Consider the following 24170-nt stretch of genomic DNA (forward strand, 5'->3'; position numbering starts at 1 on the left):
TCTTCTTCTGATTCGTCTGTTGGAGCCACACATGATGATGCAGATGAAACCTGTGCTCCCAGAGACTGCCTGAGTGTGTGCGCCCAGGCTGAGCAAATGGCCCCGTGGGGAAGAGTGGCCAGAAGAGCTTGGACACTTACTTGGAGACGCCCAGGGCAGTGATCTCGGCCGGGTGTGCGTTGTCCTTCCGGTCAAAGGCCGTGTGCATAGTCAGCTTACTCCTGAACACCAGCTGCCGTTCCCACCGGTACCCTGGGGTGGAAAAGTGCGACGTGTGACTGACAAAGTGAGGGGAGCCAGCGTTTGTTAGGTGCACCCTAACCTGCTGCCCTCAAACGTCAGGGTGCTGCAACACACAGCTCCGGCAGCCTCTCTGTTCTTGGCAGCTGCTGCCTCAGTTAGAGGCACAGAAGTCTGGCTTGACACTGACCATGGACCAGTTCAGGCCTTCACAAAGACACACACGGAGAAGGGGAAATCCTCAGTGCAAGAAGACACAATTTCTCCGGTTGAGGACCCTGCCCCAACTCTATCATAGGCAAAGTTACCCGTGAATACAATTTTATCTATTTATCTATAATCAACAGCTTGCCCATTTTCAAAGGCTTTCATAATCTGTGAATGAACTAAGTTTTGGTCTGAGGTGTTATTCTTTAAAAAAATGCCCAACGTATTGCAAACACCATGGTAGGAGAGAATGCCCAAGGGCCTTTAAGTCTGCCTTACACAAGAAGAAACTTGAGGCCCTCTTTGTGGGGGGTCTTTGTCACAGGAATGGGGCAAGGGAGAGCTACAGCTCACTGCCTCTGTCCACCAACCCTCGCGCCACCCACAAGAGGTGAGAAACAGACACCAGGCTTCAAGTTACCGGGCTTCAATCTGCTGAAATTCCGCGCTTCAGCGGGATTGGGGTGGGGGTGATTAAGGGGAGCCTGCAGGTGAGGTCTGGTCTGGCCCTCTGAATAGTTCACAAATACGAAGCCGTCTTTCTCATCGAGGCTGAGCTGGTCGGACCAGCGCCTGGAGTCATCGGAGCCACTGTCATTACACCAGGTGGCCGTGGCTCGGCAGGAGGCCGCCCGGGGCCTGTGGCTGGTGCTGCTGGGCTGGCTGGGAGTGTCCCCGGGGTCCTGGATGACGCTCTGCTCATCTGCTTCGGAGTCGCTGCTGTCCTCTTCCTGGGCTTCTGGCCCTGGGTATTGCGGTGGGAGAATTAGAGAACACACACACATTAGAGTTAGACCCAGTGTTGTCCCGTTGGTATTTTTCCTCTACTAGTTAAGACACAAGAGACATACTATTTTAAGCTCAATATTACAGTAAGAGAAAATAAATTGCCAGAATTTCCAGCTAGGTACAGATATCAAAACGGTAGAATTCCGGAGTTCACAGAATGCTTCTGGCCAAAATCCTTAGCTTGGCATTCATTCTTTCACAATCTGGCCCAAACCTGCCTTTGTGGATTCTCACTACCTGCCTCACATTTCTACCACAGTTCAGCTGGATGGTGCCAACTCTGCTCTCCACGCAGCCTGGCTGCTCCTCTGTAGAGCTAATTTTGCACACTCGGGTTGGCCCTACCTAGACTCACCTTCCCAATCTCTGTGTGTTCCGATGTTACCTATCTTTGAAAGCACAGCTTAAATACTTCTTTCTCTAAAATCTTACCTGGTTCCTGCAACAGAAAGTAACTCTCTCTTCTGGACTCCTTTAACAGCTGTATGGCTCTCACATATTTAAAATTTTCACCCCAAACTATTACTTTCCGTCATTCTTTCTACAACACAGTGGTCAGTTGGAGAGAAGGGGTCCCAAGCACAGTGCCTTCCATACAGCAGTCAATATAAATGACAACATAGATGAACGAACTGTGGATGTAAGCTTTAATTTAGAGCTTTGTTCTTCCTCCTCTTTCCATTGTTACTGTGCATTTCTTCATCTCAATTCCCTTGCAGTAAAGTCTACTGCAGGGAAAATTTATGGGAAATAAATATATGTAACTGGAAAAAAGGAGAGCAAGAACAAGTGAGCAAGCACCAGCCCACTACAAGTATTTTTTAGCAAGACAAATACTTAATTTGGCTTATGATCATGAAAGTCTTCAAACAGCAGTCTTTGAAGCAGCTTTGATTTCCAGAGAACCATTAGCTTATCTTCCCTTTCACCCAGGCCACTGTCCTCAAGTCCCACCACTTCGACACCGTCCCAAGTCATTCCTTCCTGTGGGCTGCTCTCCCCTCTGCCGCTTCTGCCAAACTTCGTCCACAGTGTGAAACATAAGGAAGACGAAGACATACAAATGTCTCTCCTCCCCAAATCCAACCCCTTCTTCTATCTCTCTTATTCATCTTTCGCTGTTATCTACTTAACACGCTTTGTTAAAAGGAAGGGAAGGGACCCACTTCTCACTGGACCACACAATCCAATGTCTGACACACAATAGCTATTAACCCCCAAATACTAACTGAATTGAACTGAATTTTTAGGTCCCCAAATGCCCAGATGACTTTCTCAGTGGAGCTACATTTGACTATGGAAATTTACATGCATTAAAGTAATACAAGCTTTAAAATGTTCTGTCCACCGGTTCTGGCAAAGAAAGTAAAGACTACTTTCAGCTTACGAGGGCAGGGGATTTGTGTCTCTCTGATAATGAGCCTTTTTCCTTAACAACTCCCTCACATCGTCAAATTCACGCTGAATTCCCAGTGTACAAAAATTAACCATGGAGAGACGATTTAGAGGTTGAACTTAAAAAAAAAAAACCCTGTTCCTTTCTATGAAGTGTCTTACACCAACTGTTCTAAATTGATGAGGGGTAACTTCTCTGGAATTCAGTAACCCAAAGCACATCTTAGCCTGATTCTCTGGCATTGTTTCCAAACATTCTGCATAAATATAATCTATCTTTATATTTCACGGGAAAATTTTAAAGTGCTTCACAAATAACAGATAGCAGAATACAGATCACCAAGCTTCTGTTTGATGAATGTTCTTCTTGAGCAGGTCCAGGGCGTGGACCCTGGTCTGCCTCTGTGAATAGTTTATAAACACGATACTGCCCTGTCACTCATAGGGAGCTGTTCAAGTGAAGGGTGAGACAGATGTGGGACTGAGGTGTGGCCCTCTGACTCATCCAACACTGTGCCCTCTGGATCTGCTTTGTATTTTTCAGAACTGAAAGCCCAAGCCTCTGGTATTCCAGGAAGCTTGTAACTGTATTTATTATGGGATGTGGAAGCCGACCACAAAGACACTACCACAAGGGTTGCTGCCTGGTGAACCACACAGAACTTTGCATGCCTGCTCAGCTGGCTTACTAGGCAGTGATCCTGCTTCTGACAGCAACGCCCAGCCTCAGGCTCTTGCTTATCTTGGTTGATGTAAGTTTACGCATAATGACTTAAAAAAAAAGAAACATGAAAACTATTGAAAAACTTTTTAGAAAGTATTAAATACCTATTTGTGCTTCTGGACAGTCTTCCTGCATTTCTAGGACTTCAACAGTCTCAGGAGCTGGTGTTTCAGGAACTTGCAAAAATTCCATTCTCCAAAACTGAATTTAAGTAAGTATGGAAATGAAAAACAGTTGAACTGATTACAGAAACAATTTACCAGTTACTGGATGAAGATTGGTTCGCAGGGTTAAACAGATAACTTAATTCCTATTATTGTGTATAGTTAATTTCCCTGTATCTTGAAAAATGTGGCAGGGACTGCTTACAAATAAACAGTTCTCCCCAAACCGTGTTCCATGAGATATGAGTGGGTGTTTCATGGTCGACAGAAAAGGACTGGGGTCAAAGAGATTTCAAAAACATAGTTCAACTAAGTACACGTCTTTGGTTCTGACAAAGAACCTTGCATATACTAACATATACTCTAGATCTCCAAGAAGGCATACAGGAAGCAGGATCCTCAGACATATTTGGCTACGGAGCTCTTCACGATGCCCCACAGATGGGGTAATGTGGAATGCTGCTCTGCAGACTTTAGGGTGTGCCTGCTGTCTGAGGTGCAGGGTGTGGCGTGGGATTGGCCGATGGCCTCATCGTTGCTCAGCATGTGACTGTGATTACAAGGGCAGCAGCCAGCTGCTCTCTGCTTTTATAGAGTGCAGTTAATGAAGAAAGACACAAAGAAAAATCTCCCGAGAGAAAAACCCAAATATTAGAACAGGCTACAAAGGTAAATACTCTGTGGATTTCATTTTCGGTAGAGGCCCAAGGCATGAAAACTAAGAAAAGGATAAAGTATCTAGGATTCAGGTGAAATCATACAGGATCCTAGACAGGGAATGAATGGATGACCTGAGGCCCCTGGAAGCATTTTCTAGCTCAGTGATTCTCTGTAGAGGAGACACAGTCCCCGTTTTCCCTAAGAAGCCGTTTGACAAGCTAAAAAGCCAATACTTATGCAAGTGACATTTTTAGCAATCCCGAGGTGACATGGAAATCGTGTTTAAGTGATCTGCTTGTGTCAAGCTGTCAAGTGGTTAGCGGCACTAATAGATCTACTTAATGGGAAGAAAAGAAGCTGAGTCACTGATGTTCTCTGCGTCTGATAACCCAATGGACAATGTTTCTTTCCATCTGAGTGAGAGTTTGCTGAGCAATACGACAACCTCCAGGTGTCCTTCAACTGTGGACAGCTTCAGAAGTTTCAGGTGAACCACGGCAGCAAATACTCTAATGCGTTTCCTCACGGCCGACTTACCCGGACCACACCGTCTGAGTGTCCTGTGACTATGACATTCTGTGTGTCCCACTCGTTCATCTCCGACACGCAGCAGCAGATGATCTGCTGGCTCCTGCCTGTGAATGTGTTCACACTCACGACAGGGTTCCCATTGATGCTCCACACATGGATGTACGTGCCAGCGCAGGACACAATGTCCCCCTGAGAAGGTGAAGAGAAACTTCACTCACTCCAGATTACATTCTAATTTCAGAAGCAAACTGAATCCTTGGCTTTGCTCTTTGGAACCCTCTCAGTCCTCTGACTAGTGACTGAGGAATTTCTGAGGTAGACAGGAATCCAGTGCTTGCTGACTTAAAAAACAGAGGCCTCTTTAAGAATCTAAGGTTGCATGGAGGCTGCGGCTGAGGTGATCTCGCGTGGAGATGGGGCAGGAGCCCTTCCACGCTCCCAGCCTATGCCCCGACGCAGTGCTGAGCCCCGCTTCATTCCAAGTCAAAGCTACCTGTAATCTGAGGGTTGATGAACTGCTCTTTTTCCTCCCAGTATTTACAAAATCTATTTATACCTTCCACTGAGAGGTAGGAATCCACTTAGTTTTATCAAATGAGCCAAATCACCAAAACCATAGGGTAGAAGAGAAATCTGTCAGTCCATGTACAGCTGTAACTCTCTCCAATAAGTGCAAAGATGAAATCCTGGTAACACCGTAACACCCTATTAAAAAATTTGTTATTCACAATAAGAGTGGGGGAATGAGGAAAAAAAGAAGAAAACTAGTATATAGGTCATTTCTTGGCAAACTGAATAAACCCTAAGAACTCTCTCAGCTGATAGCTCAGGTTTTCATGAGTTCTAAAGATGGGAAAAAAACTAACCTTTTCCTTCAAATTCTACCAGGTTGGGGGGAATACAACCTGGTGAGAATACTATCCACTACTGTTAAAGGAAATAAGACACTTCCTGAAGCATCTACTCTGTGTCAGTTAGTGTGGTGGACCCTTTAGACATCCCAAAACTTATTCACCATCTCATGCGGCCTCCCTTACCCCTGAGACAGCCTGACTGGCCTGATGCTAGGTAGTGACTTCAGAAATGATTCGGTGAGTTTCAGTACATGTAGTAGGCACATGAGAACCTACAGAAATTGGCAGATGGTCATCAAAAGCAGAGGGAAGTTAGACACTGAACAGCAGTGCTAACACAAGAAAGAAGGTAAAGGGGAGGCAGGGGTGGCATGATAAGGCGGCCTGGGGCTTTTCCAAACCACTGTCTGTGCTGGTCTTGCTACTGTTTTCTCCCCCCGCCCCCACCCCACCCCCCTCCTCCCTCTGCCCTTAGTCTACCAAGGTGGCAAGAAGCAAACCAAAACCCAAACAAAAATAATACTTAGCAAAGCACTGCTGTGTCTACCTCTGTATCAGCCCTGAACCACCTCTGACAATGCGTGTCAGCAGCTGAATTTTAATCAATGGCCTCAGTCTCTGCAGGAGACAGGAGAGAGCCACTCCACGGTGCACTATGCAAGACCTTCTGCAATTACTCCAGGGTGCCTCCATTAGAGCAAACCCTGTGCTTATGAGGGCTGAGAGTAAGAAGAAGAATCAAGGGCAGCTGCAATGTAGCTTACGCCCAAAGTGCAGAATGAAGTAAAGTAGGCTTGACAATGGCTGAAAAAACATAACAAACAGAAATCTTTTCATGAGTTATGAAGAGATTACAAAAGCATCTTAAAAGGGAAAAATCAAACACATCCATAGTGTCCGCAGCAACTACTAAAATCCAATGGGTGTATGCTGGCTCAAATAACAACTAACGATAAATAAAATTGTCAGCATTTGAGTTAAGAACAACCCCAAAACAGAGTGCTTGAAATAGTACAATTAAGCATTTGACTCAGAGCAACACAGCGGGGATCAGAGTGGTTCCGTTGCACTGACATTTCCATAAACCTCTTACGTGCACTCGTAGGACCAACCCAAGGTGCTGTTCTAAAGACATTTTAAGCCTTTCAAATATACCAGAAGCAAATTTGACTCTTTTTCCCCACACGCTCCCACTCATTCCCAACTCTGATTACTCTTATTATTATGAGACATTCCAAGTGCCATTAACTAGAACTCAGTTAACTTCCCTTTTCCTTTGAATGACTACAAGGTATCTGACTAAAAGCATAGTACTTAGCATCTTCTGGTAGAAATTAAAGATGTAGCCTCCCTCAAAAGGAAAGCTGCCTGTGGGTGATGATACGACATGGCTAGAACTACTCTGCGTCATGTAGGATGATCCCAGGCAGGGCTAAGGGGAAGAGTTGGAATGGATATTTAGAGCTAAGAAGTGATGAGGCTGTGGGGGAGCTGGTTGATTTGCAAGACTGATCTGCCTATGTGATCATCTGTCCCTTGGACACAGAGACCTCAGTCTCTCAAAACCTATCATTAGCATCCCCTGTTTACCAATACGACTTGCAATGACTATCCTCCCCTCCCTGCTCAGTCTGCATGGGGGGTTTCTACACCAGTGCATTTATTTTCTTCTGATTCACTGTATTTGAAAAAAGATAATTTCTTTGATAACTTTGGAATCTGTTTAGAAAACAGTTTTACAAGAATTTTTCTCGTTTGGGTACCCAAATGTTACTCTTTTCACTTTATATAATAATTACTTTGAGTATACTTCATAAAACTTCAACAATTTTGACAAATCCCACAAATTCCTCACCTTAAAAAAAAGCGTATTCTAGAATGTTTAATTTTGTAATAAATCTTGCTCTTTAAAGTATGTTGCAGTGACTGGATTTGAAGACAAAATTGCTCTCTGGGGTACAAACTTTAATATCCATTCGCTTTTGCAAACAACATCTAAAACAAGTGGCTTTTATAAAATGCATGCCTATCAACTTAGAAAACAGAGTCATTTTTTATTTATGTAGGCCAGAGCTATTTGTCTTCCTACATATAAACCAAGTGGCCAATTTACTACTTACTGTTAATTCATTGATACAGAGAGCAGAAACGGGAGCCCGATGGCCTCGGAGCTGGGTTAGGAACGACAGTTTGTTCAGATCCCAAATGATGCAGGTTCGGTCACGGGACCCGCTGACGATGATGTGATAGGCTAATGATGCGGTGGCACAGGTGACAGTATCAGTGTGGCCAAGTAAGGCCTAAAAGGAGAACAGACAAAACCAGGCTGACCACAGTGGCAGTGCTCCTCACGGGACTCCAGGAGAGCCGGACGCGCTGGGAGCTGACAGGTGCACGTACTGGGAGGGGGTGCCTTGCATAGCAGTATCTGGAAGGTCTTCATTCTCTTCTTGCCACTGTCCCTGCCTCATCCCACCAGGGGGAAGGGAGAAGTCTGGAGGACTCTGGAGGCTCTAATCTCCATTTTTATATTACTTCTCTCCTGGACTCGGGCCAGTACCTTAGAAGGAAAGGAGAATGGCAACTGCAACCCAGCTGGGGTTTCTTCATACCTTTTACACATGGAGATGTATCGATTATGGCCCCCAAATTCAGAATTTAAACTCAGAATCTATTCTTTTGTGCCATCAACTCCTCTAAGTCCATTCTAAGGAACTACAATTGGATGGATTTTTAAAAATCCTAGTGCATGGGTGTAGTACGTGGTCCCAGAAAGATACAGGAAAATGCAGTCCTGATGCGTCTGCTGAGCGTCTGTTACTGAACTGGAGACACCTGGACATCTCCTGTGCCTGAGAGGGACCCCTTCTTCAAACTAGAATAAAAGCTTCTCTTTTGCTGGAATATGAAGAGAAACAGGATCCAGGGAAATGGCAACGTGGGAAAATAAACATTTTGAAGGAAAAGATTCAGATTACTGTTACGAATTCCTGAGTATTTACTATTTACTTAATGAGCTGGCTTAAAATTTTGGTGATGCAGACACCCTTACTGTATACTTAGCAAACGCCAGAAGGCTGTTTTAAGTAAGAAGTACTTTCTACTGAGGGGTTACAGGCACACTAGCTTTGAAGTCCATTTTCTAAACTGAAAACACTGGAAGCAGGAGCGTTTGGATCAGCAAACTGCACTGTCAGCCTTTTACCTGTTCACGTCGAGACCGTGTCTCTTATGGGCTTCCCTTTTTTTTTTTTAAATCTTTTTTGTCTTTTTTTGCGGTACGCGGGCCTCTCACTGTTGTGGCCTCTCCCGCTGCGGAGCACAGGCTCCAGATGCACAGGCCCACGTACTGCAAAAAAAAAAAAAGCTTGGGGCTTCCCTGGTGGCAGAGTGGTTGGGAATCCGCCTGTCAATGCAGGGCACACGGGATTGGGCCCTGGCCTGGGAAGATCCCACATGCCGCAGAGCTGCTAAGCCCGTGTGCCACAACTACTGAGCCTGCGCTCTAGAGCCCACGTGCCACAACTACTGAGCCCACGTGCCACAACTACTGAGCCCACGTGCCACAACTACTGAGCCCTCTCACCACAACTACTGAGGCCCGCGCACCACAACTACTGAGGCCCACGCACCTAGGGCCCGTGCTACACAACAAGAGAGGCCACCGCAGTGAAAGGCCCACACACCGCAACAAAGAGTAGCCCCCGCTCAATGCAACTAGAGAAAGCCTGAGTGCAGTGGCAAAGACCCAATGCAGCCATACATACATACATACATACGTACATACATACATAAGTAGAAACCTTTATGGTAAATTCACATATCAAATATTAAAAGATGATGGCTTAATTATAAAAGGATTCTTGCTTTGATTAAAAATTTATAATAGTACATAACAAGTGATCAAAAATATTTGTTAATAATATCATCAGTGTTTCTTCTGAATACATTCATGAGTTTGTCAGGTTCTTAAGCATTACGATAAATGAAGAAACAGAAAAACAAAAGAATCAAAGATTGAATGGTCTAGATGAATGAAAATCATCCAAAAGAAGTTATTATGAATCAATAGCAAATATAACTTGGTTTGCAAAAATTTAACCTACATATAACTTCTGAGAAACATTTATATTACTTAAATATATTAAAAAAATATCACCTAAAGACAACTTACTTCAGATTTTTAAAAAGGACAGCTTGGATCATTTTCAGAAATAGTATCTTCTGATTTCATTTCCTTTTTAAATTATTTATTTATTTATGCAGTATGCGGGCCTCTCACCATTGTGGCCTCTCCCGTTGTGGAGCACAGGCTCCGGACGCGCAGGCTCAGTGGCCATGGCTCACGGGCCCAGCCTCTCCGCGGCATGCGGGATCCTCCCGGACCGGGGCACGAACCCGCGTCCCCTGCATCGGCAGGCAGACTCAACTACTGCACCACTAGGGAAGCCCCATTTCCTTTTTTTAAGACCCACTTCTAGCAAAAGAACATACAGTGTTTGCTTTTGTCCATTTATGTCTAAATCACCTTGGAATTAACGACAGTTTTCAGTTTCTCTAGAGTGTGGGCAGCTGGGATGGACTGTTACCTGTTTGAGAGTGAGGGTCTTAGCCTTTTCTTTTGAGGCACCCATCTCCCACACACACACGACCGTGCTTGTTCCACCTGTGATGACCAGCTTGGGGTTGGGGCAGATTGCACAGAGAATCTGGGCCCACTCTGACAAACATTCATAAACTGTCACTACCTGTGAAATAGAACAGATGTGAGACACGCATGCCATTAAGCACTACAAACTCCTGGGACAGAACGAGCATACCAAGCAAAGGAGAACCTCTATGTAGGTCCCCGCCAGGCAAATAGCTGCGCATGTGCTGGGCTGGCTTCAGCTTAGCAACACTTTACTGAAACTCTACTCTGAACTCCTCCCTACAGCCTCCCAACTATAGTTGCTGTTAAAAACCATAATAAGAACTTTGCTCATAATGGGGGTCTCCAGTTTCTCCAGTCTGGGAAAATGACGTTCAGATTGTGTGATGCTCTGTGAGATGCAGGGGGTGATCTGGTGAAAGGATGCGTCTGCTGGAGCCAGGTAGAATATAAAAGGAAAGCATGAGTGCTGCTGTTCATGACAGCGTGACTAAATAGAACTGTTACTGACTTGCACAGACTATGCCCCTCGTGCGTTCAGGAGAGGACTGTCAAGGGCAAACAGAGGGCACCAAAGGATCACTACATGCTGCCTCTCCAAGAGATGCTTATGGGACTCAAAACAGTAGCTGCTGCTTCTTGGGGGAAGGGGGGCAGGTATTCTGCCAGCCATTTAAGAGTAGTGAAATGATTAGAGGGCCGGATGGTGACTCAAAAGGAAGCTCTTCTGGTTGGCAGAAATATTAAATACCTGGTTGGCTAGGACCTCCTGGAGGAATTCTTTGAGTGGGGGGAAATTGCTAGCCCCTAGTACACAACCTTCCAAGAGAGGCTTTTCTGCAGGAAACATGACTTGTCCACTAGCTCCTTTATCCTGATCTGATGCAGTGAAGCTCTCCTTTCCTCTGGGCTGTGGAGAAACAGCTGAGAAGCCCTTGGCCTGAGCTCTCCCCATCCCCATTTAAGCAGGATATCCAGACCACGGAAGAGCAACATTAAATGAGCGAGCCAAGAAACAATGCAAACCTTGTCTGACTCATAGGTTCCTAGCCTGCAGCTGAGGTCTGCGTAGCCCCATGCAAAAGTTTTGTTCCAGGTTGGTGGGATGAGAACCTTATTCTGTTCTACTGCAAGAATGCCTTTGTCTGTGCAGACGATTTGTCCCACAGGCTCTTTGAGTTCTATAAAAAACAATCAACACATTAGAACAAGGACAGGGAAAACTAACTTCATTATCCCATAGGGGATGGTAAAGGGATCTCAAATATTCATACAAATGAAGCATCTTGACACCTACATTAATAAAAAATGACCTTAGAAGTAAGTAGGGCTTGCGTTTTGAGTCTTCTGCAGACCTGCTGGGCGGACATCGACCCTGACTGGTGTCTCCAGTCTGCCTGTTTCTGGACACTTGCTTGGGTTTGGTTCCCAGCCATCAGGGCCGCCTTCTTGATCTTCAGGACTGCCAGAGTGATGTGGGATGCTCCCCAGAATGCTGTACAGACCGTCAATCAACCTAGGCCTTCAGGACCTCCCAGCCTGAAGCTTCTTGAAGGAAGGCTGTGACGTTCCCCAAGAAGCCCGACTCTGCCAGAGGACTCTGCCGACTGACCACACCAGTGTTCCACAACCATCTCTGGGCAGTGGCTGGAGCTGGCATGGGGCAGAGTCTCTGGAATGAGACAAATGGCAGAGAGCTTGTAGCCAATCCAATTAACCAGACTTTGATGCTCCAAGTTTTGGATTTAAGTGACAACTTCAAGACTCTGTAAACCAGTTTTTCATTCTAAGTGAAACGGAGAAGAACCCTGTGGTCCTTGCCCCCCATGTCCTCTGCCTGCCTTTTGTCTGTGGAAAAACTTTAGCCAAAGAATAAGTTTAATCAGAGAAGTGAGAAAATACAGAAGCAAAGGAAAACAGTCAAAGGAAACCAAATAATAATAGTCTAGTCATTAAGCATAGTCAAGGACCTTTAGTTCCTCCTCAAGGGCTCTAGATAATGTTCTGAGCCGTGTCCTGTGAGCTGTCTTGTAGATACTGAAACCCACACCCAGTGGAAGAAGTTAACTACACGATGACCAGACTGTAGCCATGACGTAAGCTGCCAAAATTCTGAGAACTGGCCCCAAGGAAACGGGAACAAACCAACCTTGGAACTGAACTGATTAACTGTACTTAAAACAATCAAGATGATGCTGGTCAGACCACTGCACAAGCAATTTCAAGATGACTGTCAGAGCTGACTGTGCTATTTCTGCATGTAGTCCCCTCCCTCCATCTACAAAAGCTCTTGCCCACTGGTTGTCAGTGCCGGGGTTGGGGGGTTGCCTTTGGACAGGAGTCCCCCCCGGGTCCCCACAGTTGCTGGCATCCAAAACAAAGTAAACTTCCCTTTCCACCAACCTTGCCTCTTTATTGGCTTTTGAGAGGTGAGCAGCTGGACCCCACTTTCGGTTACACAAGGGAAAAAAAATCTACTTGGAAAAGTAATTTAAGATAACTTAAGATAACATTAGATAAAAGACAGAGGCTTTTAGTTGGCATATTAAAAGCGTAGTCTTCTTACTGCTCTAAATTGGTGGAACGTGTGTAAATGAAGATGACAGAAGTTTTTCTACATGTAGAATATAAAGTTGAACTATAAGGTTTGGTATATTAGAGTTTTTACTATCCTACCAGAGAGGAGAAACTTGTTGGGTTCTTTTTGATGCAAAATCCAATAGGCCCAAAGAAGAAAACAGAAAAGGAAAAAGAGAATCTAACAAGTATTTGGTGATTTACCACTTATTACAAATTATGCTATTGTTGAGAAGCAAATTTATTATTCCTAAACTAGGATTATTAAATATTCCCACAGAATCATGAATCAAAAGCTTATTTCCTGCCATTTTACCTTTTACAGGTGTTAGAGAAGGCCTCAAGTTGTCTAGATGATGAAAAAAGATCTTGTCACTGGTAGATCCTGGTGGGACCAAGATCCCTGCATTGTCTCCGTTGAGTCGACTCCTGACTCGCTTCGGTGGATGAGGTTTTTTAAATAACTGGTATGAGAGATAATGACACATTTTATACCGAAGCTAACATTTATTAAGCCCTTTTATATGCCAAGTATTTTGTTGTTATTTCACTTAAGCTTCACAACAACCATTAGGTATCACATTATCACATTTGACACTGGAGGAAAGAAATTTAAAAAGGCTCAGAAGGTTGCCAGAGACCTCATGCCGCAGTCAGTGGGGACAGGACTCCTACACAAAACCTTGGGTTACCAGCATGCTCTATGCTACACTGAGCTCATAAGAATTTTTCAAAAGGAAATTAATCTCCTCAAATGATAGTAGGTTGACAACTATTTTCCAGTGATGTTTAAAAATTAACCAATTTCTTAGAACGCGATACCATTCTGTGCCACTGAGGGCAGGCAGCCATTCTCTCTAACCGGGTTACTTCTGGCTCCAACATGGGCTTTCTGTATGTGACATCATTTCTGTATCGTTTAGGTGCTACTAATTTGCTGACAGTGTGAGCATTGTTGTCTTCTTTTTACTTTGCAATGTTGTAAAGGAAAAAAAGAAAAGAAGATCTTTGGCATTTCTGTTCAGTATTTCTAAAGAACTGAAAAGTCTTAATATACATTTAAGATAACTGTTCTTAAAATACCATAGATCGGGCTTCCCTGGTGGCGCAGTGGTTGAGAGTCCGCCTGCCGATGCAGGGGACAGGGGTTCGTGCCCCGGTCTGGGAAGATCCCACACGCCGCGGAGCGGCTAGGCCCATGAGCCATGGCTGCTGGGCCTGCGTGCCTGGAGCCTGTGCTCTGCAATGGGAGAGGCCGCAGCAGTGAGAGGCCCGCGTACCGCAAAAAAAAAAAAAAAGAAAAAAAAATACCATAGATCATCAAAATAGGCAGACTCTTTTTCGATGGACAACTGATATTTGAAGAAGTTATCTGTAAAACCTTAGATGAAATGAGATTTAAGATGACTACAACACCATCACACTCTGTGAATTTGACATTCTGGATTTCCAGGAGAAGTAACAGAAAAAAATGCTTTGTATAGAGAAAGATACACATTTTAGGCTCCCAAAACTTTAAACATATAACTCCCATTTTATCTACATACAGGGCTTAGGATCAGGGTTCTGCTATTTCTCATAAATGATAATAATGAGATAAGACTCTGAAGTTCTATAAAAAGACTCACATACTTTAAAGCATGTTCATGAAAGAACATTTACCAAAGAACTTTACAAGGACCTGAGGACAGAGCAGGCCAGGCTAGCGTATATAAGGATATATCAATATGGTGATCACAAAGCTTAGCTGTTTCTAGGATGGTTACACTTGGAAGTACTCTCTATTAGTTCCTGTAATGTCCTACAAATATGTTAGTATCCTAACTCTTCTATCTCCCAGACTATTTGTCTCTTAAACTCAAAAGTGGAACAAAAATCCTGCAACAGTGCATGTGTCTAGATTTTTTTGTTCAGAGTATTTGTTTCCCAGAAGGTATGAAACACGGTTCCCGCACTTGTAACCCTCAAAAAATGGCTAAGGTTCTTCTGCTATGATTAGAGTTTATCAACAAACATTTCACTTTAAAAGTAAACATGGTTCCTGCATTGGGGAATCAGATTACACTGTAAGTGGTGCAGTTACAGGGTGTCCCGCTGTCTATCATGGCTTTTCCACGAACAAAGACTTGCCATTGTTCTGTGTTTCCAACTGTCAACCCCGGAAACCTCAAAGTTGGTTAACCTAAGAAAAGGGATTCCAGGAGAGATGTCTGAAGCAGGAACAAAGAAGGGTAGCCAGGGCCAAAATGCAGAGGCCAGGGCACTAGGGAAAAGGTGGTGGTCTAAACGGGCGGCAGAGCTAGCCTTCTCCACTGTGCTGCAGTTTCTTCTGGTGCACCCTGCCCTCCTGGTGTGCCTGAGACAATGAGGATGGAGGAAGGGACGAACTCCCTTAACAGAGGTTCGCTCATTGCCCAAGGTGAGAGATCTACAGCATCTGGGTGCTGAGGGGGTCTGGGTCTTCCTCGCCAGGTTCCAGATAGTGGTTGGAGCAGCTGGTGCAGGGCCGGGCCTAGGCGTTACCATGGTGTGCACTCTCACACCCCAGCACCTGTCAGACCTACACCAATAATCAAATCCAAACCGCTCCTATCTGTCTGTTCCCTGAACCACTGTGAGAGCTTCCTGCTCCTCATTTGGCTCCCCTACAGCATGTGCATGTGTAAGATTGTGACCAGAGGGATCTCTAAAGTCTAAATATGACTTTATATGACAATGCTTAAAGTCAGCATTGGTTTTTTACTGGCCGTGGGATGAAACCCCATCTCTGTGTATCCTGTGGCCTCCAAGGCCACATCTGCTTCCCTGACCATGCTCTTCCCGTCTTCCTGCCAGGAATTGTGTGGGTAAGCACTAGCCTGTGAGGAAAACTGCTCTTTGACCAGCAAAGTTTCTGTTTATCTAGACTGTAAAAGGGAGGAGAAAGTAATAATCTAGGGACCTACTGAAACTATTGGGTGATATTTATGGTTCTTAATTAAAAACTCTGTCTAAACTTAATTATTATATGGTCATCTACCATCTATAGAAATATTACAGAGCTTAAAAAAATGTAACAGAAAATATCAGTGATAAGGAAAAAACATCCATACCTGTTTAGGGATCTGACCAAAGTTATTAATGAACCCTATGGTGGCTGTCTCCTTTAGTGGGTCATTTATGTTGTAGATATCCACTTGACCCTCGTAAAAAAGATGATGGAAGACATTTACAGCTTCTACTGCAGCAGGACCTTGCTGTTTATAGCCGAAGATTAAGTCAATCCACTCATGCAGATGGGCACTCACATAGTCACATTCCAAAGCCTGTAATTTCAAAACACAGGTTCAGTCGCTGGCTGGCTTTTATTACTTCCTTAGAAAATAAAACAATTCATCAGTGGTCTATAGGAACCAGAATAACTAAAATTCATACGAACAACATTAGTAACTTAAACACATGGGGGATACATTGCTCAAGGTCTTCTCTTTGTACTGTGGTCAGTGACCCAGTGAGATCTCAGTTCAACTGTAGAGCGTACTGCCATTACCTCACGGTGCACTCGGATGAATTCTCGTGGGTCCCCTTTTGCCCAGGGTGGAAGGATAACATCTCCAAGCTTGGTGCCATTTTGTTTACAACCTGTGTAATTGGATATATTAAAAAGAAAATAAAAGAATGAGAAAAATAGTAAAGTAACAGAGAAATAGTGGGTTAGTTTCATTACCAGGACTATAAAATTTTACCACAGAAAGGACCCTCAGAGATATCTACTCTGGTATTTCCCCAAGACGACTCCTCCGAGCACTCCCTCAGAGAAATTAACTGAGTGTCAGCAAAACTGAGGGGCTCCCGCTGTCAAATGACTTCAGGGAATGCTGAGCTATGCAAGCTTAAACATGTTTCTTTCCTGCAAGACTCCTTGGAGGCACTGCTCTTCTCTAGGAAGGACATTAGATACAACATTTCTGAAACTTAATTGAGGACAGGAATGAAACATTTTATGGGTCTACTGTTTTGAGTTTGGAAAAACTGCTCAAATCAATTTTTAAGCCCCTTAAGACCACTCATTTGTAAGACCATTAGCAATTTCTCAAAAACTGTTCATTTAGGCTTTTCCAGAATGCTTTAAGCTTGGTGAGTCAATAGCAGTTACCTAGTACTGAATTTCTTGTCTGGTCTGCCATTCACATGGAAGAGGTTATTGAAAGGATATCTAACTCCTCAGCCATTTTCAGTCTGAATGCTCTCTTGGCTTAAGGGAAAATAAAAGTACCACAGTCTCCTAGAAATATTTGCAATACATGTGTTCACTCATATTTCTGATTCTTAAATTCTTGAGAGAGCTCTGTAGAACCCACATGTATTTTGCTGTAAGGATTCTCATTAATAAAATAAAATAAAATCTGAAACAATATAACTTTTGGCTGTTATATCATTTAACAGAAAAAAAATTGGGGGAAGACTATGTGGCTACGGGGGGAATTTTAATAATTTATAACAAAGTAATATTTATTCCACGTAAACTGTTATTTTAAGTCATAGCCAGATAATCTCTAAAATATTAAAGAAACCGTTTGCTATGAAATCTATTGACAACAAAACACATTAAATGGGACTGGTATCTGAGGAAATAGGTTTTTTTCTTCTTTTCGAAATAACATCAAAAAGTTAATTTTAGCTTACAGAGTTTTCCTAGGCACAAATCAGACGGTCACTGTAAAAAAATGGCTCTATAAATAATGTTGACTCATTAGCTTAATGGCAGATGGTTAGATAAAAAGCTGAATTATAAATTTTCATAGGGAAGTATAATTGTTCACATTTTAGAACACAAAAGGCAGTTTCCAAGTAAGGGCCAGTAAAAATATTTCCTTTAGAAATAATCTTGTTTTCATCATTGCAATTTGATGGCTTCTTTACAATGTGATATAAGTGAGAGATACAAAAATCAGTTTATTGTTTAAAGGAATGTCTTGACTTAGTTGGAAAAATTACCATATAACTTAAAAAAAAATAAAACAATCAAGTTATTACAGCCCCTCCCCTCTCTCTCAGGCCCTTACCCCACCTCCCTTGAAATGCCCTCTAGGCCTACAAGAATAAGAAGCAAGTAATAATTTTTTTTGATAAAAAGAAGCAAGTAATAATCCCCAGGCTACCTGAGATATAATCTACTTTTCAAAATTTTGCTCATAATCCCTAAATACTGTGTGATATAAGTTTATTTTACCAGCACTATCTATAATTTAAAAATGTCATTTAAAGGGAACAGTCTGTAGAAAAGTCTTGGTCTGATTCTGCTACTCTGCAGTTCCCCTCCATGTATATCCAAGGGTACAAAGATAAGAAGACCAGACAAAAAAACCTAATTGCTCCAGAGCCAGGGGAAAAAACCTAAGTGCTTTCTTTTATATCATTTACCATCTTTTCTGGGTGGAGAGATCAACAGTGTTTTGTTTGATTTTCTTTATATTGAGGTAAAGTTCACATAACATAAAATCAACCTTTTTTTTTTTTTTTCCTGTATGCGGGCCTCTCACTGTTGTGGCCTCTCCCGTTGTGGAGCACAGGCTCCGGATGCGCAAGCTCAGCGGCCATGGCTCACGGCCCCAGCCGCTCTGCGGCATGTGGGATCTTCCCGGAACGGGGCACGAACCTGTGTCGCCTGCATCGGCAGGTGGACTCTCAACCACTGCGCCACCAGGGAAGCCCAAAATCAACCATTTTAAAGTGAACAATTCAGTGGCATTTCGTACGTTCACAATATTGTGCAACTACCATTTCTATCTAGTCCTAAAACATTTTCATCACATCAAAAAGAAATCTTAGGGCTTCCCTTCCCTGGTGGCGCGGTAGTTGAGGGTCCGCCTGCCGATTCAGGGGATAGGGGTTTGTGCCCCGGTCCGGGAAGATCCCACATGCCGCGGAGCAGCTGGGCCCGTGAGCCATGGCCGCTGGGCCTGTGCGTCCGGAGCCTGTGCTCCGCAATGGGAGAGGCCGCAACAGTGAGAGGCCCGCGTACCACAAAAAAAAAAAAAGAAATCTTAAAAGAATCAAACAGTTGTTCCCCATTCCTCCCCACCCCTGCTCCCATTCCCTGGTAACCACCAATCTGTGTTCTGTCTCTCTAGATTTACCTATTCTGGACATTCCATGTAAGTGGAAATCATACATTATGTGACCTTTTGTGTCTGGCTTCTTTTACTTGGTGCAATGTTTTTGAGGTTCATCCATGTTGTAGCATTTATCATTATTTCATACCATTTTATGGCTGAATAATATTCCATTATATGTATATTCCACAATTTGTTTATCCATTGATAGGTATGTGGGCTGTTTCTGCCATCTGGCTATTCTGAATAATGCTGCAATGAATGTGCATGTACAGGTCTTTGTTTAAGTCCCTGTTTTCAGTTCTTCTGGACAGTTCTTGGAGTGGATTTGCTTGGTCATATGGCAATTCAACATTTCCTACCAAACTGCTTCCCACAGTGCCAAACCATTTTACATTCTGACAAGAAACATACAAAGGTTCTACTTTCTCCATATCCTCACTAGCCCTTGTCATCTTCTGTTTGTGTGCTTTTTTTTCATCACAGCCACCCTAGTGAATGTGAAGTGGTACCTCACTGTGGTTTTGACATGCATTTCCTTAATGACTAATGATCTTTTCGTATGCTTATTGGCCATTTGTATAACTTCTTTGGAGAAATGGCTATTCAGGTCTTTTGCCCTTTTGCTTAACCTATTGCTGTTAAGTTGTAAGAGTTCTTTATATTCTGAATATTAGACCCTTATAAGATACATCATTTGCAAATATTTTCTCGCATTCTGTAGGTTTTCTTCATAATGCCCTTGGATGCAGAAGTTTTAAATTTTGATAAAGTCCAATTTATCTTTTTTTGTTGCTTTTGCTTATGCTGTTGATCCAAATCCAAGATCATGAGGATTTACCCCTATGTTTTCTTTTGAGTTTTATAGCTTTAGCTCTTACATGCAAATAGTGTTTTTTAACGTGTGTGATTTCAAGGAGGGAAGATGAAGGTGAGCATGACAAACATACATGACCTTTCTTTTATTTACTTATTTAAAAATAGATGATTTGGTTGGGTTTGTAAGTAGTCTGGCTAGAACATTTCTGCGACATAGATTATTATAACGGACTGTTTCTGGAATATTGAGGGTATCTCTTTCTTTCTGCACCTCTCCGTTATCTGTCTCTTTGAAAGTGATGTCCTTAGGGAAGAAAGTAGCATTCTCCAAAGGTGAATTATAAGTGAACATAATAAAACACTAACGTGCATTCATATTCAAATGCTGTGCACACATTTGTTGTTTTTCCCTGTTCACCATCTACTCTATTTCTTTGAGGAACTGCCACTCCCTTCGACTCTAAGTGTTAGAACTTGATGTCTTTAGCTGCTCAAGGGTGAGCTCCAGGCCCAATCAGAGGTAATGAGACTCAGTTTCAGGCCTTTTGCTGGGGTTATTGAGAGTCTTACTGCCTTTCCTATTGCACCTAGACCTACAATTTCACAAGGTTCAAGCTGCTGATGAACAATTAAATAAAAATTATATTACAAAGAAAAAACACTCAAATATATTGGATATGAATATTCCTTGAATTTTCCATTAATGAATTTTATGAGGTAGTATAGTAATGGTTTATATGTTGAACTCTTAAATACAGTATGATACAGAGCATGAAAAAAGTATGAAAACAGAACAATATCTGGCACTAATATTCTAAAGTGAAACAACGGAATTTTGATATGTCGTAAAAATAAATATTCAGAAACATAGATCAGCAAACTGTCTTCCAAGAAACTGTAGTCAAGGTCAAATCTACTTCCTGAAACTGCTGGACAATATAAAGAGAGAAGAGTACCGAGGAAATTTCTCTCCTTTTTGTAAGTGTTGATTTGGTTCTGTTTTTCTAGAAAATAGTACCCTAACAGGATGAAGAAAGGGATTTACCTAAAGTTATTCTGAAATTCTAACTTTAAATTTTATTAGCATGTAAGCTGAGAATGCTTCAGGCAATACAAAAGATTTAAACAATACATGAAAAATATGGATATGCCACTCTTGGCTGTGAGTTTCAATCATATTAATTTTCAAACAAAATTTCACCTCACCTTTGTTTTCACTGAAATAAATAATGATATTCTGACCATTAGATGTAATTTGTTAATTCTTAATTTTTCCCCAAACTATAGGTTTGAAACAGCTTATTTGGGGGCATAAATCTATTTTCCTTTGTTATATTTACTCTCATACACCCAGTTGTAATTAGCAGCAGCTAAACTCACAAGGAAATAGAAACCAAGCAGGAACCTGCAAGGCCTTCCCAAGAACAATACTCCCTTGCCCCCCAACATGTCCCCTGCCTCTTGTTTGCAGAAAAGCTTTAGCCTCCTAGGCCTACCCCAAGTTCCAAAGAGTAAATTTAATCAGAGAAGTAAGAAAATGCAGAAACAAAGGAAAACACTCAAGCAAGACAAAATAATATTAGTTTAGCCATAGAGCAAAGTCAAGGATCTTTAGTTCCTCCTCAAGGGCTACAGACAATATCCTGAGCCATGTCCTTGAGCTGTTTTGCAGATACTAAAACCCCTACCAGGTGGACAAAGTTAACTACACCAGCACACAGACCCCAGACCAGTTGGAACCAGAAGGTTGATGACTGATATTCCCGAAACATCACCCTGTTACCCTCACTGTCAACCAATCGTAGACTTGTGCACAAGCTGAATGCATATCATGTGACCCTCTCCCTCACACTTTTTAAAAACCCTCCTCTGAAAGCCATCACTGGGAAGTTCAGGCCTTTTCAGCATGAGCTGCCCATTCTCCTTGCTTGGCCCTGCAATAAGTGCTGTCCTTTCCCTTCACCATGACCAACCCAGTGTCAGTAGATTGGCTTTGCTGCATGTTGGGTGAGTGGATCCAAGTTTGGTCTGGAAACAAAATCTTTTCTTGTCAGTGTGTACTACAGACAATCGTCAGAAAACTGACTTATTTCTGTTGGTCTTTTCCTGGCTAACGATCCTAAGATAGTGCCATAGTGCTACATACCTAGATCAAAGTTGTTGGAATTGAACAGGAATTCTGGTAAGTAAAAAAATTCTGGGATAAGTTCCTTTACATCTGCCATGTTGTGCTTTGATGCTGAATACCAGGCCTCGCGTACACTGTGAAACATCCGGTCAGCCAGGTCAAAATGGCCTCCCTGTGGGCAGAACGAGAAGGCACCTTTCTGTTAGAGAACCACTCCCACCTCACAGCTTCCAAGTTCAAGGGCTTGAAACCCAAGTAAATATGTTTGATGACAACTCAATTTCCCATCATCCTATGTTAAATACACAAAATTTTAAATAATCACAGAAAGAAAATTAATCTAATTCTTTTCGGGGTACTCCTTACCAAGGGTGCTCTTGCTCTGTATCAAAGTGAAATCCAAGTACAAAGACTTTAAAAAGTCATTAAAAAAAAAGATCAGTTTTTAGAGAGGGCAAGACTATAAGGAAATTGAGGAGTTCCTCCATTGTTTGATAATGCTCTCCTAAAAAAAAAAGATTCTAATGTAGCCATCTACAGTTGGAAATATTCAGTTTATATATGTATTTGACTAATTTTATAAATTAACATGACATTCAGGTTCTCACACCAATGAGAATTAAGTGGAGAACTCGGAAGGTGATCAAAAAGTTATAGATTGATAAAACAAATTTAAATAGAAAAGGGATTTCTTTTGCTTACACAGCCTCACAGATAACACCACTCCCTTCCTCAGTCCAACTCCCTATGCTGCGTTTGAGTGAATACAGTGTGTTTGTCTTTACAATGACGTTCACTGTGTAAAAATGCTGAAGTCCATACAATGGCCACCAAGGCCTACCACCATCTGGCCCCTGCTACCTCTCTGACCTCATCCCCTATTGCTTTCCCCTGCAGTCACTCTGCTCCAGACATACTGGCTTCCTTGCTGTTCCTCAAGCATCTCAGGGATATGCCTGACTCAGGGCCCCTCATAGGCCGTTCTCTCTGCCTGGAACATACTTTCTCCAGATATCTGCACCAGTAACTCCCTCACCTCCTTCAAGTTTCTGTTCAGACATCACCTTTTCAAGGAGACCTACTCTGACCATCATGTCCTCCTCCACCTCCCATTCCTGTACTTCCCATTCCGTTTCCCTGACCTACATTTTTCTGATAGCACTTATCACATTCTGAAACATTTTACAATATACTTATTTTGTTTGTCTGTCTCCCTCAACTAAAATATATAAATTCCATAAGGCAGGACTTTTGTCTTTATTCACTGATATCTCTAAGCACGTAGACCAGTGCCTGGAATACAGTAAGTATTCAACAAATATTTGCTGAATAAATGAAAGAGAATGTGGAGAAAGGCAATTATAATACAGAAGACAGCAAATGAGCTAGACAGTATTACTCTTTTTTAAATGTTTGTTGAATTCAACCAGTTAAGGCTGAATTCCATATACCTGGCTGGAAAGCATATGTTACTTGCTTATTTGACTAAAGGACCCTGGCACTTGTTTAGTGTAAACAAATTCTAGTTTATTTATCAATTTTGGTCCAGTGAAATTCCACTTTCACTATGTTTTGACTACTTTTGTGACTAAAAACTTCACAGGGCTTCTTGTCAGGCAAGGTAACAACATTAAAGAAAAAAGCAACAATCTTAAATAAAAGGCTTGAATAAAATGCAAAAATTCTAAACTTAAGAGTTTTACCTGTAGCCTTAGGAATATCTGTGTGAAGGGCTCCATCCTTACTAGGTACGAAGCCACAATCATTGCAGATGAATAGTGTGTCCCATAGTGGTAGGCTGGAGTTTCTCCTTGCCAAGAAAATTAAAGCATAATTGAAAATGAAAGAGTAATATGAAAAATAAAATTTGCATTCATCAATAGACTTGAAAATGCTAACGTATGTGATAACTGTGACACTAAGTGCAATTAGCACTGGCATTTGCAGCATGAAAACTTTATGATGACACTGCAACCTCTCACTTATATGTTTGGCAGTTATCCAGTTTAGTATAATTCTGTGCCTTTCCCCCAAACTGAGCACATCTAGCAATTCATGTTTTGAGGCTAACTGTAACAGGTAATCCTTAATAGCAAACCATCTTTGACTGAAGCAAGATAATGAGCAACTTTTTATTAGGTTCTAGCTTTGCAACAGTATAAATTTCTCTAAATTGTTGTCTTCGAATATTATGCAATTTTTATTACATAGTCTCCTTGCAGGAAAAAGAAAGGATTCCACACAGGGAATATAGTTAGGCTTAGTTTTTTTCTCTTTTGTTTGTTTTGCCTGTTTGAAGGGGATACATGATAAACATTAAACATAAAAAAACATAA

At 42.4% G+C, this 24170-nt stretch overlaps 1 protein-coding gene across 6 annotated transcripts in view; it reads right to left on the reverse strand.

Annotated features, from left to right (window-relative positions):
* Window positions 1–24170, reverse strand: part of WDFY3 (WD repeat and FYVE domain containing 3) — a 266644-nt gene that overhangs the window by 9839 nt on the left and 232635 nt on the right. For all 6 annotated transcript variants that reach the window (XM_079921132.1, XM_079921131.1, XM_079921129.1 and 3 more), the window contains 12 exons: window positions 23538–23644; window positions 21853–22006; window positions 16322–16413; window positions 15885–16097; window positions 13109–13256; window positions 11242–11396; window positions 10154–10312; window positions 7685–7864; window positions 4717–4899; window positions 3460–3556; window positions 869–1192; window positions 141–252 (listed from right to left, as the gene is read on the reverse strand). In XM_079921132.1, coding sequence (XP_079777258.1) covers window positions 141–252; window positions 869–1192; window positions 3460–3556; window positions 4717–4899; window positions 7685–7864; window positions 10154–10312; window positions 11242–11396; window positions 13109–13256; window positions 15885–16097; window positions 16322–16413; window positions 21853–22006; window positions 23538–23644 — 1924 coding nt within the window. The remainder of the gene's footprint in view (window positions 1–140; window positions 253–868; window positions 1193–3459; window positions 3557–4716; window positions 4900–7684; window positions 7865–10153; window positions 10313–11241; window positions 11397–13108; window positions 13257–15884; window positions 16098–16321; window positions 16414–21852; window positions 22007–23537; window positions 23645–24170) is intronic.

The sequence above is a fragment of the Stenella coeruleoalba genome, assembly GCF_951394435.1.
Source record: "Stenella coeruleoalba genome assembly, chromosome: 4".
Classification (NCBI taxonomy): domain Eukaryota; kingdom Metazoa; phylum Chordata; class Mammalia; order Artiodactyla; family Delphinidae; genus Stenella; species Stenella coeruleoalba.